The sequence below is a fragment of the Trachurus japonicus genome, chromosome 19 (assembly GCF_045865225.1).
Source record: "Trachurus japonicus isolate A0001 chromosome 19, Traja_1.0".
Classification (NCBI taxonomy): domain Eukaryota; kingdom Metazoa; phylum Chordata; class Actinopteri; order Carangiformes; family Carangidae; genus Trachurus; species Trachurus japonicus.
This window is the reverse complement of record NC_140925.1, coordinates 21400422-21419810: the sequence shown is the minus strand read 5'-3', so window position 1 is coordinate 21419810 and position 19389 is coordinate 21400422. Positions and strand designations below refer to the sequence as shown.

Here is a 19389-nt window from a genome sequence, read left to right as displayed (position 1 = left end):
CTCTCTCTCTCTCTTGTCCTCTTCTCTCCATATGATGATTTGTTGGATGGCCAAAAATGTAAATAATTTGTATTGAAATCAATTACTTTCAAATAAATAATTAAATGGAATAAAAGTATTAAACAGAAACACGCAGTGGTTTACCTTCTTTTGTTGTTACAAGCTGCCACTGCTGTCGCGGCCACTAGATGCCGCTGTATCACCAGTAAAGGTACATTCCCAAGTTAGTCTGTCTGACTGCTGCTGTTGGATGGGTTCACATCGACGGGAGCGGACAGACTTCAACTTCAGACAGAGGCACCACACCAGAAAGACGCATTTGTTACCACAGAACCGACCTGGGCATCAGAACCGACCTGGGCATCCTTTTGGGAACCGGACCAGCGCGCGAGCCAATCGGCTTCTAATCAATGGAGCTATTTGCGAGAGCACGCGCGCCGTGTTAGGTTAAAGATAGCAGTGTGTGTGGGCTGCCGTTGGCTCCGGTGTTGTGAAAGTGACAGCATACATTTAAACAAGACCTGCCGAGCTTCAACAACTGCCAGTCGACCAGTGGAGATACCCCGAAGCCCCCCTCCTCTTCCTCCTCCTCCTCCTCCTCCTGCTGCAGCTCAGACAAAGGTAACGGGGCAGGTAGCGGGGCAGGTAGCGGGGCAGGTGAGCGCGTTTTACCGCGGAGGAAACGAGCTGTTCGGTTCATGTTAGTAGAGATAAATAACGCTTTGCCATGTTGAAGCAAAGCCTGTCCAGAGATGTGGTCGACCTTCCCCTCCTGCCAGGTGCTTGTACTAGAAGCTACACGCAGCCAGTTATCTGCTGTCCTCTTCTATTCCCTCTATTGTCAAACCTCGTGCACTATTTTATCGAAGTTACGCACATTTGGCGCGAGGGAACTACGCAATTAGCTCCACCGCGGTCTCGTGCGCTTTTATTTGTGTCTCAGTCAAAAGCTACATGTCATTATGTTAAGCTGCTAGCCTCATTGACCTGAGGCTGTTTGCTCCTGGACAGCGAACACAGGTCAAACAAGACCATGGCAGTTCACCTCTGAATGATGACAGTCTGAATTATATCACCGACTAAATGATACTGATAACAAGCAGTAGGAGCACGTAATGCACCTGTGTTATTTGCCATTGCGCATGCCCATTGAGAACAGGCACAGATGTTGGGGCACATGTGGACCAACACACACCACTACGTGTGTGTGTGTGTGTGTGTGTGTGTGTGAGAGAGATATCTATCTATCTATCTATCTATCTATCTATCTATCTATCTATCTATGATACATGCACACATATTATTGAATTAATTGAATATCCATCCCTTTCAATATCTCCTGTTTTCCTTTATGATAGAGAAACACTGAAGAAAACAAGAGTAACGACTGACACTGTCACACACTGAGGGCATTTTATTACTGTGGAGGAATTATTCAAATGACCTCTGCCAGCCAGAGACAAGTTAATGTCTTTCAGTGAGAGGAGAGACTATTCACTTGTAGGCAGGGAGAGGAAAGGGGAAAAAGGCTTATTACAGTAATAGAGCATCAGTTTACATGCAATATAACAAACAACATTAGACCATAGCTGTTTCAAGCTCCTTGTGTGTGTGTGTGTGTGTGTGTGTGTGTGTGTGTGTGTGTGTGTGTGTGTGTGTGTGTGTGTATATAGTCTATATGTAGGCTATAATTAAAAACGTTTTCATGATCATGCTCTACAGGCGGCAGCTGGCAGGAATATCAGTCAAAAAACATAGATGAAAGTGTTTCTTAATTGTCGTCACAGGCTGTATTCTATATGAAGAGTTAGTTGATAAAAGTCGATACAGATTGGTCTGTATAGCATCTGTTGCACAAAGGAACTGATATAATCCTGTGAGAATGATTGCTGTTTTGGAGCAGTCTTCTGAAATTGGAGCCAGCATTATCAAGAGCATTCAGAACAGTTACCCTAAAATATGCATAAAATGAAAATCCCCCTGTTGGATTTTCATATGACATCACAGATGGGTCTCACTTTCAAAGAGTTTCCGACTGGGATTAAAGAAACTTTAGCCTTCTTATCAATTTGTATTTTTGAAGTAGGAGGTTTACCATAAATCCCCTTGCTTTTGACAGCCACAGGGATTGGCTACGAGATCAGCAGGTCTGGTTCTACCTCAACAGAACCATATAGTTTAAGCGCTTCTTTAACAATTTAACAGCAAGAGTAAAATGTGCCCACTACTCCAAATTATTTTAGGAAGATTTTGTGAGACTTAATGTAAAGAACTACACCTGCTGATCCTCGTGCAAGTCCTTACTATACTAAAGTCTGATCCTGGTTATTTCACGTCACTAACAGAATGGTCTTCAGGAGACCACTGTCAGTGGTGCCTGACCATGACACTGCTCAGTTTTACTGCTTTGACAGACTGAATGATAAATGACTGCATCCAACAGGAATTCTAATCAACTGTAGCTGGCATAGTGAAAGCAGAGCTCATGTATCCACACTCGACTCCACAGGGAGATTGATCAGCAGCGGTTCACGTAGCCTCAGCATCTTTTGCCCAACCTCTTTGCTGTCATTCAAAGAAATGACCTACTCATTTACTGTCACCCTTGCCATCTCATCCCCATCGGCACAGACGTCCATGTGCAGGTGGTGCTGTTACAATGACAATTACATGAATTTCACATATTTTCAGATGTTTTTAGCCTGGCAATGTGGCTCAAGGGACAGCAGCGTCTGTCAGTCAAGGGAAATACCTCCAAGCCTAAAGGAAAAGGCCGCCTGACGTTGATGATTCCCGACTTTTCTTGTTTTGCAACCACAAGGTTGACGTTTGTTGTTTGAAACAAAATGGTTTGAAAGTCTGCAAAATCTTCCCATCAGCCTCAGCTTGTACTACTTGTATCATGTAGGCTAATTAATGTTATTTAACAAATGGTAGCAAGGTAACATGCTAAGTTAAGATGTTGATCCTCATCAGCACATTGGAACATTATCATTATGGCTGAAGTATAGCTTCACAGAGCTGCTAGCATAGTTGTAACTCGTAGTCCTGTATCTACTGATGAGAATAAGTTTATTGCGCTGACATTTAATATCTTAACATCAAATTCACAGAAATATCCTAACCTGATGAATATACCAAACAAATACGTTGGCAAACCAGTCTGACAGTCTTGCACTAACTGGAGATTTTCTCTATAATATTTGGGCTGTAACCTCCAGAGGTTCTGCCTAGAGAGATTTGAGTGACATTGAAACAGTGACATTCAATTTCTTTATTCCATCATTACTACTTCCTCAAAAAAAAGAAAAAAGAAAGGAGAGGAGAGGGGAGCTTTAATGAAATCTAGGTAGGGTCCTGACTGTAAATGCTCTCTGGGTGGCTCTCAGCACTTTGCCTGACTCCTTTAGCCTCTCAGTGGTATACGCATGACATTTAATTCTAATTACACTAATTACAAACCGTATGGGGCTGAGGGAAAAGGAAGTCTTACGACACTAAGATGAGCATTATTATTAGACGTCTTGTTATATGTTTTGATGGTGGTCAAACTTGTGTCATCACACTGGTAGATACACTTATTTCATGTTGTTTTAACTATTTGAGAATCTCCCAGTTGTACAACTTGGCTAATGATTCTCAAAGCTAGTTAGCTGATGGTTAATCATTTACGAGTAGATTTTCCGCGGGACGTTAAGATAAAGCTTCATTGTGACTTAAAGGTTAGTCTGCAGGAAAAACATGTCAGATGTAAATTTCGTGCAGTTCCAGTATCTTTGTGTACTAATAGGCGTGCACATCTTGCACATTTTGAAGTCATTCAACACTGACTGCTTTAAACTGCTTTTGAATTTATACTCTCCTTCGAAATGCTTCAGCATGGTGTTTGGATTTGTACTTGTGTTTGAAGTGACTTAGGTTTGATGTATGATTGAATGAATTGCTTTAATACTGTCTTTTGAGAAAGTTTAGTGTGACAACAGGGAAGTGTAAACATAATAGTGCTTTTCTTCAAGATACTTGAGGGCAGATACAGAAGCTCTTACGATAGTTTCCATCAAGCCTCTATAGTGGCACTATTTTTTGTAAGAGTGAAACAAACTCTTGCGTGTTTTTCTGAGGAAACTTACATTTCTCAGCACAGAAACAATGTGATCAGTGTCACTTCCAAAGTTCATGTACATAAACACAGCAGTTTTGAAATTACAGTTGAAATATCGCTCAGTTTCATTAGACCTTGTCTCTGAAAATGCTGTTGAAGCTTTTGTTTTGGCTTGTGAGCTCTGTCAGAATTGATTCCCTGTCTGTTGTGTGAATGCAGTAGTTTGTTTTTTTTCAGCTATGATGCTGATAGAAAATCATTTCCTCAGATAAAGAGCAGCTCTGTATTGAAGTGTAGCTCAAACCTTTTAATAGATCCAATTTTAGCTCCAACTTATTATTATTTTACGCATTTTCCCTTGTTGCCATGGCAAAGCGCCGGGGAAAAAGGCGAAGAGCTGCTCATGGTTGTCTTGGATACGACAGTTTTCCCTTGTAAAGTAATGAGAGGAGCTGAACCTGTGGGAGCACTGGGCTATTTTTAGGCCTGACGCCAGGCTGCATGTGTGGATTAAGACTTGTTTGGTCGCCGGTGCATGTATGTATGTGAGTGTATGTGAGTGTATGTGAGTGTATGTGAGTGTATGTGAGTGTATGTGAGTGTATGTTTGTGTGTGTGTGAGCATGTTGACAGGTTTTAATGCAGCCTCACTGTGGGAACAGCTCAAGGCATTTAACACTTGGCGTATAAACACCTGGGTCACCGCTCGTGTCATTGCTGCAGGCCAAAATGTGCTGGAAGATGCAATTTTTTTGAAATAGCTTCTTCAGATGGAGGCTTTATTTGCAGTTGTATTTTTGATATATCTGAACTGTGGCTGGGAATCTTTGCTCATTGAGAAATGTGTAATACTAATTTTACCACACTGCATGGGTCATGTCAGTGTGACACAGAGACAAATTTCTTCAAGAGTAAAAAGTTTGAAATTGAAATATCCCCAGTGAATAGAAAGAAAAAACATCCATTCTCAGTTAAAAAAAAAAAAATCTGGTAGCTTTCTCTCTTGAATCGGAGGGCTATTTTAAAAGCACCAAAAGATTGACCGCTGACCTTATTATTGTCAGTCATGGGTGAGTTCGGAATTTAAAAATAGCTTGTTGTTACTCCAGAAAGGGATATATGATATCAAGAATTGTCTAAAAATATGATTGTAGATCAGTGTGCATGCATCCTGCACACCAAACGTGCACACACCCAGCTGGCCTCTTGTCTTAATAAATTGAGAGTGGGGAGATGATAGCAGGTCTGTGAATGTGATGTCATGGCAGCTGTGCTGCTGAGCTGGTATCCTGCAGTTCACTGAGGAAGATGGAGACTTGGTTGAATGTGTTGCTGCATGTGTTTGTGTGTTTGTGTGTGGTTGGCCTAATAAAGACAGAGGGAAAATCACTTGGCGAGCGAGCCAGTTTACACACACTAGATATTACTGTGGAGACACACTGACCCACAACTTGCACAACAGCAGTGTCTCTTCCATCAGCAGCAGAAAGACAATTGGTGTGAAAAGACAATTTTTCACTTTATCATTTACACAGTGTTAATCTAGTAGTCTTAATAGTATTTACACAAGCACTTGTTTAATCCTTGATTGTAGAGCTTAATTACTGGTTGCGCTTTGTGTTAGACAAAGACAACCATGTTTTTTTGCCAGAAAATAATAATCAATTACAGAGAAAATGCCACCACTGGTGATAAGTGCATGGTGCACCATCGCCGGCTCTGGGCTGATTTTACTCCATCATGAATATAAAATAAGAGGCAGGGAGAATGGCAGAGGGGAACAGTCCGTCAGCCCAGCTCAACCGTAGTACGGCCAGGTCCTGGTTCAATCGGCTTCCACTTCTCAGCTGCCGTGTGGTCTCTGCATACTTTTAACAAGCTCATTTCTTAGTGCAAACACAGGATGCCATGGATAAGCCTGGTGGACTGGTATGTGGTATTAAGGTCCTGATCCCCAGAGATCAGAGTTTTGCAAAAGCTCTTGGTCCCCCAGCATCTAATTACTGTATGTGCTTCAGTGTCACGCTGGTAGCAGCAGTTTAACACAACAGCTGTGTGACAAGTTAACATGTTGTTCCAGCAAAATCAAAGCATTTCGCTTTGAAATGAAGGATAATAATGAACCTTTACTCACCTTGAAAGCATAATAAAGTCGCCTACACATAACCGAACCACAGAAAAAAACACAATGTGACAGCATTAGCATTTTAAGCTACACAGGGTTCATGTGGTAATATTCCAAATATAATATGACATGTCCGTGGGTTTCGAGAAAGAAATAGATTTATTACATAAGACAAAGGGAGGGAGTTAAATATAGAAAGACCAAAAGGATAAAAACATATGGCAGCATAAACAAGGTTATTTGAAAAGAGGGATACATTTAAAGCAGAGCTGTCATTAGATTAATGAAGTCTATGAATTCAACATGTACTGGCCCAGGATGGAGGTATGACAAGTGTTGATACTGTTGTCCCAGTTTGGTGGATCAGTATGTTTGGTTGTAACTGAAATATGCTCTCCTCCTCCAGTAGGTTTACACATAACAGTTTATAATATGAATATTTTAACCGGAGCTCTGGGATACAGAAATAAAATGCTTAGACACAAAAGTGCGAACCTGCAAATATCTGAACAAATAGGATTTGGGAATATTTTGATCTCTGTGCACAGAATCCAATTATTAAAATTACATAGGGCTCTGGGCTGGAAGACGTCTTCATATTTATGTTTAATGACAAGTGAGTGCCTAGAAAAGAAATAAGTGAGTGATAAAAGAGGCATTTTTAATGAGAAATGTCACAGTGAGTCAGTTTAGAAAGATGAGCTGCTCAGTAGTGAAAGAGAAATGTGATTCCATTTGAAGGAGGAAATTTATTGAATCTGTTTATGAAATAAATAAGATTGGAAGCCAGGCAGAGAGCATTTAGAGTGTAGTAGTCATTTGTAATATTACGGACAGTGCCCCCGTTCGGCTGCTCGGGGTAACTCCTCACTGGAGATTCTTCATCACGACAAATCTGATCAATGAGGAGGAGGAGGAGGCTGAAACCGGCCGTATATGTTGACATGATGAAGCCTACACACACATTCACACACAGTGACCCCTGTGTTGACAGCGCTGGGTTTTGGTCACCACGGCAATTGGTTCTACTATGGATCACTATTGTCATGGCAACCAGGAATTAGCATCCTTGGATACCACAGTCTCTCCCTCATCAGCTGCACTCTTTTCTTCCTCACCATTGTTCTTGTTTGATCTGTCTCCTTCTCTCTCTCCACCCCCACCCCCTCCCCTCCACCACACACACACACACACACACAGCTTTTTTCCTCATCCTTCTAATATTTTCTCCTGTCTGTATCTTTTCACCCTCATGACCACTGATGCTCTGTTCTGTTGTGTTCCCAGCTCTCCCTCCTTCGCTCCTAATTGCTATTCACTGGGTGTGTTTCACAGATTCCTCTTCACCTGAGAAGCCAGTTTTGGATCTCGGGACAACAGATGCTTCGTCTCCCACTCTTTTGTCTGCTTGTTGCCTGTTGTTGTTTCTTGCCAGCCTCGTGTTAAATGGATCAATTAGAATCAACAGAGATCCTCACTAAGCTAATGTTAGCTGGCCTGCCCACTCATTCACTCACTCACACACTCACACACTCACACACTCGACGGCTCGCTCTGTCTTTCCAACTGTTGCCAATAGTATTCCTGATGGACATGATGACTGTTTGGATGTTACCAGAGCAACTCCGTACTCTATTTTTAGGCGTTAATGAAGTTAGACACTGGTTGTTGTTGTTGTGTGGGAGCTTGGTTGAAAAAATGTGGAATAAGTCGACTCACTGTTATTTATACAGATAAAAAGATGTGTGATTGTTGTGTATTGAACTTGAAGGATTTCAACCTTCCTTCTCTTGTTTCAGCCTGAATCCTGCCTCAGTGGTCTCACAGCCGGGGGATTTTACATTCACATTCACATTCAGTGCTCCATTAATTTTTTTCACTGCAACTCCCCTCACTCTTTTTGCTCTCCCTTTCATTGCAGTTGACTTAACACGTTTTGTGAAGGATACTGGGAGGAACCAATTTTTAAAATGCCCGTGGCAACATCCAGCTCTGACTCTGGTAAGTGGCTTGGTCTCGCTATGATCATCTGTGTGTGTGTGTGTGTGTGTGTGTGTGTGTGTGTGTGTGTGTGTGCGTGTGTGCGTGTGTGTGCGCGAGTGTGTGTTACCCAGAGAGAGAAAGTGAGAGAGATATCAAGAGAGAGAGAAGAGGGAGGAGATACTGAACGGTTTGTGGTTATCCCAGCACTCAGGACATGTATCTCATCTCCCCAGTTCTAATGTGACTTAATGAGCTGGCTAATAGAGCGCTAAAACTCCAGTCTTAGATCAGTCATGCCTCAAAGGATTCGCCGTTGTATCTTTCGCGGTTACTCCACACATGCACACACACACGCATGTGGAAACTGCAGTGGTGGCACACACACACATACAGTACTGTACGTGTTTGACTTTTTCTTTGGAGGCATTAAATGAGTCATTTATCACGGATTGATGGCCAAGCAGGGTTAAGTGATTTGTGATCCGCATTTGAGGGTCTTGCATTGGTCACAGTTAGAGTCAGTTACAGTAAAAGATTTTCTTCCTCAATAAAAACTTCTTTGAAATGAGTATTTATATGGTGTGTGAGGTTGTTCGCCTCCATATGTCGGTCCCATGATAGACCGGCGACCCATCCAGGGTTAAAGGGACAACGAGGAGTTTCTATTCGGTTATAAAAAAGTCTCACGTTAATGTGGATGAATCTACGTTACCACTAATGGGCCCATTTTAGATAAATATATCGTTCTGTCTCTATCATTATTTTGTTATTATTAGTGGTGGTGGAAATGCTGGGCGAGCCGACCAGCGTTTCTTTACTTTCGGTTTCGTGGCGAGTCATGAGTTTATGGTGGGAACTACGACGGTATGTGATCGTCTTTGTACCTCTGACTTTAATTCTTGATGAATGAAAACATGAGTCTGTCTTGCGCCGGTCAAAGAATTTCACGGTGCGGAGGCTCATAAATGTAGTGTGGAAACACTTCGCTTTTCCAAAACTCCTCATTGTCCCTTTAACCCCGCCCTCACCCAGTGTCAGCTGGGATTGGCGACCCTGCCCAGCTAATGGCTGGATGCATGGATGAATAAGGAAGAGGACTAGTGTTTTCTATCACATGGACAGAATTTGATTCTCAAGGGAAAGAGGGAATTCAGTCTGGCATTTCACAGCAGTCGAGGCTAAATTTAACAAACTCCAGTGACTGAACACATAGCAACTGCTCCAAACTGTGCACTGTGTCTTGCATTAGATCCCAGGCTATGTAAACTGGTTGACAAAACTGATCCCAGAAGTAAAGTCCTCATGCTTTTTCATAGAATCTCTGGAATCATTGTCAAATTTTCATCAGTGTCGTCACTGTGGTCTCCTGTTGACATCACATAAAAGTGACCTTTTCTCTATAAATATTGGTTTTCATATCAAAGTTGAAACTGTGATAGTAGTAGTAGAAGTAGTAGTAGTAGTAGTAGTAGTAGAAGTAGTAGTAGAAGAGGATGATACAATATTTTCTTGTTTCATTTCCCTCAGAAAATCCTAAACTTGGGCATGGCCATTCTTTCATGCATTTCCTCTTCACTCGTGTGAAGAAAACTTGAAAATTAAGTCTCAGTATATTTGTTAAGAGGGGGCAAATCTAAATCTCCAAGTCTTACAGTATTACACCGTGCTGTAATAGATTGCTGCAGTCAGCTGCTGGATAGAGGGGTGAAAGCGGCTCCATGGAGAGTTAAAATGTGTGTTTGGACTTTCTTTTTTGTAATGGGCTTTCAGTCACTCTTGATTTGTACGCTCGCTGGGGGCTGAGTCCAGATAACTGGCATTTTTTAGTAACACAGTAAATTGTTTCTCCAAACCAATTCATGTCTGTCTTTGAATTTGAAAAGCAGCCTTTTGAGTAAGCAAGTTTTTTTTTCTGCATGCTTGAAGAAGAGTCAGAGAAGGTACGGTTATGATTTGAGATAATAAAATATATTTCAACCTCCTGTCAGCGTAGCAGCTTGGATATGCTTTTTGTGGAGTTATTATGAGCAGAAATCACAAATATGAATTTCCCAACAAGCCCCCATGACGTACAGTACCGTACATCTGCAAGGCGTGTTTGTACCTGTTTCTGTGATGTCAGATGTATTGGGTCATCACTCATATACATGTCAGCTCCCTGCGCACCGCCTCCCTGACTGATCCTCCTTCCTACAAGCCTGCTTTCTGCTGCTCTTTCCCCCCGTTAACCCCCACTGGGAAGCCTGGAGGGAAAATATAACTGCCTCCTTTTCTCCCTCCTCCTAGAGAAAGCATCACACTTCCCTCCTTCCTTCCCTCCCTCCCTCCCTCCCTCTCCACCTTCCTTTGCTTATGCCCACAACCCTCTCTCGTCTCCATTCATTCATGCAGAGGAAGAGAGGCTCAGCCAGGCGTAGCTTAAACACATTCACGTCAAGAGCAGGTGGAGAGGAGGGAAAGAGCGAGAGAATCAGGGATAGATAGGGAGGGAGCGAGAGAGAGAGAGAATAAGAGAGAGGGAGAGGGAGAGAGGGAGGGTGGGAGATCTCTCAGTCTGCCTCAGATACTGTATTGGGTGTGTTACTGTGAGTGTGTGCACTGTAGTGAGGTGTTGTTCACCATGGCTGGCAGCCTGTTTGGAAGGCTCTCCCTGGAGGAGGGGGACTCAGCCAACTCCCTGGAGGGCCTGGACATCAAGCTGGGGGGAGAAGGTAAGAACACAGGTCCCTGCCTGCTGGGGGGGGGGGGCAACAGATAGAGTTCTGATGCTGTGTGTTTGGGTTAGGGTTAGGCTTCCAGGTTAGAGGAGATATAGTAGACAGAAGCTGATATCTGTGGTAGAATCACTTCAGATGCACGTGTTGGCGGTTCAGGGGCTAGCTGGTGCATTCTGAATTTGCATTGCACCTGCTCCTGATGTGCTGGTTCAAACCTCCAGAGTGTGATGACAATGGGCAGAGACAGATTAGGACCCAGGGCAGCATGGGATGTACAGGAATCTGAGGCAGCATGCATGCTACAAATACAGGAAAGCAGATATAAAAAAAAAGGCAAGCAAGGTGCTTCAAAATAGTCACTAAAGGATGTTACAAACACAGTCAAGTCATGCCATTTGTTTCTTTCCATTTAATCCACAATGTGAAGCCTGATGGTCACATTGAGAGCAAGAGGGAATCACAGAGGAATGCACTTTGAGCTAAGCACAGGAAGCAAAAAAAAACAACAACGTAGCAAGTCAGTGAAAGAGCAAAGTAAAAGCCAGTGTGTATTTGTTGCACTGAATGATAATGCACAAAGAATGTTTGCTCTCTCAGCATGGAGTGGGAAGTACCATACATCCAATTCATAATTGATGGAGCTCATTAATATTGCATAGAGTTGCATACTACACACTAATATGGTGTGAGTGTATGTCCATATCTATTTATGTGCTGGTATTTGCGTATCACAGGAGTGCTTTGACCTGTCAGCTGGTGCCCGGTTAAACACACACACACACACACTTAAAAAAAAGGAACCGTTTTGGATTGTAGGAGGATTTAAAGCAGCTGTTTGATGGTGCCCTGTTTAATTAGTCAAGTTTAGAGGCATCATGGCATCATTGCCAAGTCTCTTGCGTGTCACACAGTATAACATGTTGCAAGATATCCTCTGCTCTGTAATGTAGCTTGACAAGGGAGCAGTGACAGCCATAATGAATCACATTTTCTGTCAAAGCTTTTGCATCCTGTCTATCAGTTCAGAGTGCATATGTGTGTCTGTGTGTGTAAAAGACAGACAGAAGGATAAAGAGAGACCAGAGCATTGTACATTCATGGTGAGTAAGTAGGGGGTCATTCATATGCAGCAGTGTTCTGATCACAGACAGTGTCAGACTCACAACCTTCAAATAATTCTCTGGCTCCCTCACTTTTCACAAACACACACACACAAACACACACACACACACACACACACACTGCACTCTACGCTGAACAATACATAAAGTCTCATCCCATCGAACCCCCATGCTATCAGAGGAATATTCTGTGTGCCCACTAGACTAATGAAGCAGTGTTCAAACACAGATGATGGATCATTGAGTCCAGTGTGTTGGTAGGATTAGCCTGTCAAAGATAATCGCTGGGTTTCAAGAGAATGGGACAATTTAATTCTGTTCTGGCTGAGGGTATTCGATAACGCGGTGACACTGGCAATTATTTCATCAATATCACACACTCACGATCCGTGTTTGCTCTTTCATTAACTGCTGCATGGATAACAGATGTACGGTCAAAGTCAAAAAGTTGGCCTCCTGACAACCGGTTCGGTCGATAAACTCACTCATGTTCATTTCCTTGGAAACTTCACTTGAACTGATCTCGTGCTGCGGCTCGGTGGCCGTGTGAGCTGATGTGTGTGAGGGAATGTGTGTGAGGTAGCCTAATGTGGAATGGGAGTTGATGTCCATTTGCAAAATGTCAACAAATATCACAAGTGTTGTCTCCAGAGTTGACCTTCAGCCAACTAATGGGGTGATGCCGCATGCTCGCATCCATACGTGCCGCCTTGCAGCAGGCGTCACCATGGCGATGGGGTAGTTTAAATGGCAGCTTTAAAAGTCCCTCGTCCTGCTGATTGGCCTCCCAAGAGAGAGAGAGAGGTTGTTAGTGTTTCCCCCAGAAATGTGGCCTTTCCTGGGACAGAGTCGGACACACTGCTGCAGCAGAAAGAAGCAGGATATAACGTATGTTGTTCTTGTGAAACTGAAAAAAAAAACTACTGCATGAATTATGAGCACTATTAACTTTATCAAAAAATAAACTTCCACCTATTGTTCAGTTTAATTCCCAGGAAAGTGACTGCTACATTGTTTTGTTTTTTTTTATTGATTTTGTAGATAGTAATAAAAAACTTCCAAAAGTTCTACACATTTAACTTTTTGTAGGATTTAAAACTATAAGACATAAATTCCAACTGGTGTAGGTTTAGTAAAAACCTCTCTCATAAAACTAATGAAGTAAAGACAGTATCTTCTTAAATCCACTTTTATCGATTGGCCTTCCCTTTTCCTACTGTAACTTGATTGTATTGTATTTGCTGCTGATTTTATTGTTCTCTTTTTAAATTGTTATTGTTCTATTTGTTTATTATTGTTTTAAGTGTGAAGCACTTTGTAATTTTAATTTCGATAAGTGCTATAGGAATAAAGTTATTATTATTATAAGTAATCCTACACTCCCAGCAGTTAGGCTTTACAAACAGCCTATGGTCTTATTTTCTGCCTCTTTCTCAGTGTTCTCAGTGTATCAGAGTTGATACTATCAAGAATAAGTCAGTGTTGATCGTCAATTAAGAAAAAGAAAAGAAAAGACAGACACTCCATTGTAAAAACAGAGAAACAGCATTATTTATTATTAATCATCAAATCTTCATCAAGAATTCAGAACATGATCGTAGAGTCAGGGCTTTAATAATGCAGAGATTTCAGTAGAATTTCTTTTTTTATACCAACAACATCATAAAAAAGTCGTAAGTAAAAGTAGTTTGTTCCTGGTTAGATGGATGGGTTGATGTGATTGTAGGAAATGGCATTTCACTTCACTTATAGATGAAGGAAGTCTGAGATGACACAACATGTAAAATATGTGTCACTACTCACATTAACAAATGGTCTGTTATGTTCACAAGTGCTGATGGCAGTGTGACAAAACCAGGTCCCCGAAGCTGCTGAATGGAACTCAGCCATCATTAACATTCAGTGTCATGTCAGCATGTCTTCAGTCAATAAACACAACTGTTTATTGTATCCTGCCCCCCCTCTGAAACCTAACCACATCCTGACAACTAGACCGTGTGTGTGAGAGAAAACATGTGGGATAACACTGGCTGTCCTTACGCCAGCGGGTAGAAACCTTTCACCAGTTTCTTGTTTCTGAAACTCTCCTCTCCTCATGCAGTAACACTCCTCTGCTCTGTGGTGAGACTGAGCTCTGCTGCCGCTGCACCGAGCAGACGTGTGGAGTTTATGATTGTGTCGTCTGACTTAACACTTTTTCATTTGGTAAACATGGCTCGCTGCTGCTGATACAATGAGCGCTGGACAAGTTATTTTGTCAGTGTGCGCCTGAAGCTCTGTCTAACATCGGTAACACACACTACTGTGGCAATCCTACTTAGCCCTGCACACTCACGCTGCACCCACGGTGATTTCATTTATCTTGGCTGGTTGCTGTAGATGTCCTGTCAGGACCGTGTGGGCGTGTGCACACTGAAGTTGACTGACATTTCCCTTGTTTTTTCTGTTGTCTTTTTTGCACTGTTTAACCCAGAAAGCGACACGTTCACCACTCCCCGTGCCAACACTTCGATGGCCGCACATGATGTTAGCGGAGTTAGCAGAGGCCTAATTAGCCACAAGTGGAAACACCTGTGTGCAGGCCTGTAGTTTGTCACTTGTTTTACACACAGGCACAAACACACACTGACCACCAAAGCGACATTACACAATGGCTTTTGCCCACACACATTTCACACAACACGCTCTTAACTTGTCATGAGCCAGCTCGGCTTTTCAGTGCGGCTCCTCGAGGAGGATGTTGACTTAATGATGCTGAGCTGAGCTCCGTGGTCCGGAGCAGTGTTTCACATTTGGGCTGGAGCAGTTGTGTTGTCTGTGCTCGCTGTTGTTGTCTGATTGCACTCTGCCAGAGCGTTAAGGCGGAAAAAAAGAACCTCAAACCATAAGGATAAATTAATCATACACCTGAGGCCCGAGTTATCAAATCCAATACAATATACCAATATACCTCAGCTCCACTCCTCTTTGTTCACTGCCTGAGGGATTGCTGGTAATTATATTTTCCTGGAGAGCAGGGGGCAGAATCACATCTAAGAGAAACCCTAAAGTATTAAATAATGTCTGTGAGTATTTTTATTATACAGACATGGCTTTGGCAATTTGAGATTCTGTATCAATCCTCATTATGCACTTTTCTCCCATTTTTAATGGAGTGACAGGGAAATAAGGCTGCAGTGACTTTCAGCAGTGTTTCCAAAAAAGAATGAGAAAATGAGAGGAGAGGAAGAAGCGAATGCTCACACCAGTGTTTGTGTTTTCTCAGGATAAAGCAGGTGGTTCGACAGCAGAGTTACTCTACACGCAGTAAAGCTTAACATTGACCTTATCTATTCAAAGTGCCTGTTGCACGTCATCATGTGTTTGCTGATGTCCTTGTGAAGTGTATTTCTGGCTCTACAATGTTTGTTTTTTTTAGATTGAAATATGTTTTGTAGTAGAAACAAGATCAGACACTTTTGATTAATGAAATAGCTTCCCTTGATTAGTTGAGATTTTAGTTCAGCTTTAAGATAATCAGAGAGTTGTGTGATGATGACAGTCAAGTTGTTGACGTTTTATGCTACTATTCATTCATTTTTCTGACATTGCTCCAATGAAACATGCTGTGCTCTAGTTGTACGTCTTTCCTCTATAAAACATAACAGAAGTGTCAATCTACTCATCCACACTTTTCAAAGCTGTAGTTTATAATTGTTCATTTAAGAAGAGGTGACAAACTTCAACAAAATATTATTTAACGAGGGTCAAACTTGTCTGTAGCTCATGTATATTTAGAGTGGAGGCAGACTTCCACAAGAATTGAGGCGCAGGATGCAAAAATAACATCAATGTAAAGTGTCTGCACCCTTTTAAAACGGCATAACCATTTGTTCTCCTTCATCTGTGCATTAGCAGCACTACACACAAACACACACAGGACAAACAGCCTTTTAGAAAGAACGATGACTCATCAGTTACCAAGCTAACACACATGAGGTTATAGTTAGAAGCAAAGACTTATTGTTGTTCTGTAATATTTATGAATGCATTAATTCTTTTTTTTTTCAAGTATTTTTTGGGGCTTTAATTGCCTTTAATTGATAGCGCAGTCAAGAGAGAGACAGGAAATGGAGAGGCAGAGAGGGGGAAAGACATGCAGGAAAGGGCTGCCCGATGTGGGATTCAGTGAGGACTGTAGCCTCAACATGGGGCGGCAGCTCTACCAAGTGAGCTAAACGCCGCCCCAATGCATTCATTCTTAACGATACTTTCGTATCGGTTTGTTTTGTGCTTGAGAATCGTTAATCGATAAAAAAAATAAGTTGTTTCCTCCACTCCCTCAATCCTGAGATGATTGAGAACAGCTGCAAAAAGTTCTGCTAAAGTTAAAATGAAGTTTCAGCAGTGATTATCTGAGTATGAATGTGGGAATTGGGCATTTTAATTTAGGAATAACTAACTAACTAACAACACTGTGCTGCTGCTGCTGCTGCTGCTGCTGCTACGGGGTCGGCCCATTACCTGTTGCTGACTCTGCCTCTCAGTAACTTTCAGTGGGTGTCCCGCTGCGCTGTGAGAGCCGGAAACTGGAGAGAGTCAGCTGCTGCAGCGTAGCTCCTCCTCTGTGGATGAGATCCCCTGAGGATTCAGCATCATGGAGACGGAGCAACACAACTGCACATCTCCCACGTCTCTTTCACCATTTTCCCCCCCCCCCCCCCCCCCCCCCTCCTCTGTCGTCTCTCTATTTCCCAAACCGCCGCTCCATAGCAACAGAACAACCTTCACTAAGTGCTGGCTAAGAGGTTGATGTTCCCCCCGCTGCGCTCTAACCACAAACAATAACAGCCCAGATTGTTTGGCTGCCTCCATGACATTGAGTTTAATTGTAACTCTCCTTGGAGGTGAACGGGTGCTCAGATGAGACTTTAACAGACAGAAGCACCTTTAATTTGGTTTCCTTGTGATTACATGTCCTCTGCTGTCACCCTGGCAGAGGAGCTGTTGTTGGGGTAATATTTGTTGAGAGGTGATGCAGATGGCCACCACTGAATGTTATTGTAATAAATGTTACCTGAACCACATTGCTGACAAAGTAGTTTTCCACTTTAAGGTTCTCCTAAAGTGGTATTAAAACTAAATGAATCATCACCATGTTTACTGGCCTCCTTAAATATATGTGTTCATAGTTGTTAACTTTTGTAAGCACCCACTTAGACTCTTGGGACTCATATTTCTGCTTCTATCCACTGGCTAAATTCTGTAAAAAATAAGATGTATTCAGATATGATAAGAGCTTAAGATGTAACAACATTCTTGGAAGAGTAACTTCTGTCGAGTACATGATGTACACGTTGCAGGCTCAGTCAGGGCTACACACCTTTTCCTTTTTTTGTGCTCTTAAGCGCTCACCTGCTAAATGGAGTTCTCTAATGGTATCAAGTTACAGTGTATAGCATGGGGAATTTAGATTCACTGAAGCGAGAAATGACTTCCACCTGAGTTCTCATCTGTAAAGGTGAGGGGATGACAAAAAAAAGGGGGGGGGGTATATTATTACGCTAATGTCTACATGCAACTTTGGAGCTGATTTGAGATGAGCAGTAGAAAGATAAATGCTGTTAGTGATATAAAAAAAAGCAGTTTGGTTCTGGCTGCGCTGCTTTATTGGAAGTTTATGCAGCTTTATGCAAGAGAGGATGGCTGTGACAGCAGCAGTATACAAGATGGAGCACTCCACCTGAATGCTAAGCAGGAAGTTATTTTCAAAAGAAAGTTGAAGTTTGAATAAATACCATATACTGTATTTGCCTGGCATCCAGACTTCCTCCTGTGTGTTTTGACCAGTGAGTTCTTTGTTGTCTTTGCTTTGACGAAAGCCAAGGAAAATTAGGGAAACAACCCTATTTGGCAAGAGGAAAGGCAGAGAAGAAAGACCAGAGAAAGAGGACAAGTTGGATTTTTAATAATCTCTATGAATAATAGAACGACCCCAGGCAAACTCAGCTCTGGAAAAACTGGTATCATTCTCTGGTTATTTTCACACCTTCTCTTTATTTCTCATAGATTAATAAAAAAATATATATATATATATCAGGCAACAAGTCAAGCACCTTTCTTTCTCCTTACATTTTTGTTCAACATTCTTGCTACTCAATTTCAGAAGGATTGTAGGGCCAGGCTGCGAAAGGTGTGTCAGGAGAGAAGAGAAAATGATCTGTGACATATGTGAATATATTTGGACTTCATGGGCATGTAAGAAGAATCCAAAGAAGAGCACAACATTGAAAATAACCAGGAGAGACCAAGAGGAAGAGACAGAGAGATAAAAAATCTAACTCTACTCACGGGGAATCAGGAAAAGTGCCTGTGTGGCAACAACACCGGCATACAGTTGTTGTGATTAAACAGAATTATGCAGGACCTGTAAGCCGAGCCGGCTGGTCTGATATTCAGTGCCAGGCTCAAATCTGGCCACAGTCCTGATGGAGCAGAGCTGCTGCTACAGAAAAAAACTGAAGAAAAACAAGACTTCACTGCGGAAGACTTGTGCAATTATTTATTCAATTTACTTTGAAATTATTCAGAGAGCGGATGGACTGCACAGTCATCAAGGTCATCTTCCCCTGGCCCTTCTTGCCTTTATAGCTTTCTATCTTTTCATCTTTTCCCTGTGTCAAAGCCAAGATGATGACTCCTAGTGGCTTTACTGTAAGCACATGTAGAAATACTTGTAGAACACCACAGCAGACCAGAAATAGTTCTTTACCCATTCTCAAAATATCTATTACCTCATCGTTGCTATTTAAGCATCTTGACAAAAAATCCTCCCACAGCACTCTGAGCAATAGAAACATAAATCTGCCAAGTTCTTGACAGACCTGAACTAGGCCTACCATCAGAAATCCTATATTGGTCAAATATAGAGTAGCTACCCGCCTGTAGCATAACAACTTGAAAAAGTGAATCTGGGATAATAAAAAGGGATGATTGTAAGAACCATCTCATTGGGAGTTGTTGTTAGTATTTGAGTCCACAAAGTAATTTCATTGTGTAAAATCAACAGTGCAGCTTCAGGCAGTGCATCAGTGAAACCACTGAATAAAATCATGAAACTCTGAAAGAGTTATTCATTATGCCAAATTACACACCCCCTTTTTCACAGGAGAAATGTACTCTCTCTAGTCAGTGATATTCTGTGGATCATGGAAATGTATTTAGATGTAGATTCATTGGTCCAGACTAAAATATCTCAGTAGCCGTTGAGTGGTTTGGCCATGTAATTTTGTACAGGCTATAGACTGTATGGTAGTACAGACAATCATAGTCCCTGGAGGATGAATCCCGTTGACTTTGGTG

At 42.1% G+C, this 19389-nt stretch overlaps 1 protein-coding gene across 2 annotated transcripts in view; it reads left to right on the top strand.

Annotated features, from left to right (window-relative positions):
- Positions 1-250: 250 nt before the first annotated feature.
- mpp2b (MAGUK p55 scaffold protein 2b) overlaps positions 251-19389 on the top strand; it is a 38056-nt gene continuing 18917 nt past the window's right edge. Inside the window, exons 1-2 of one of the 2 annotated variants that reach the window (XM_085760710.1) lie at positions 251-633; positions 8149-8228. In XM_085760710.1, coding sequence (XP_085616836.1) covers positions 8198-8228 — 31 coding nt within the window. In that variant the 5' untranslated portion in view covers positions 251-633; positions 8149-8197. Of the gene's footprint in view, positions 634-8148; positions 8229-10597; positions 10922-19389 lie in introns of those variants that run through there. The other variant, XM_085760709.1, reaches the window with a different exon arrangement.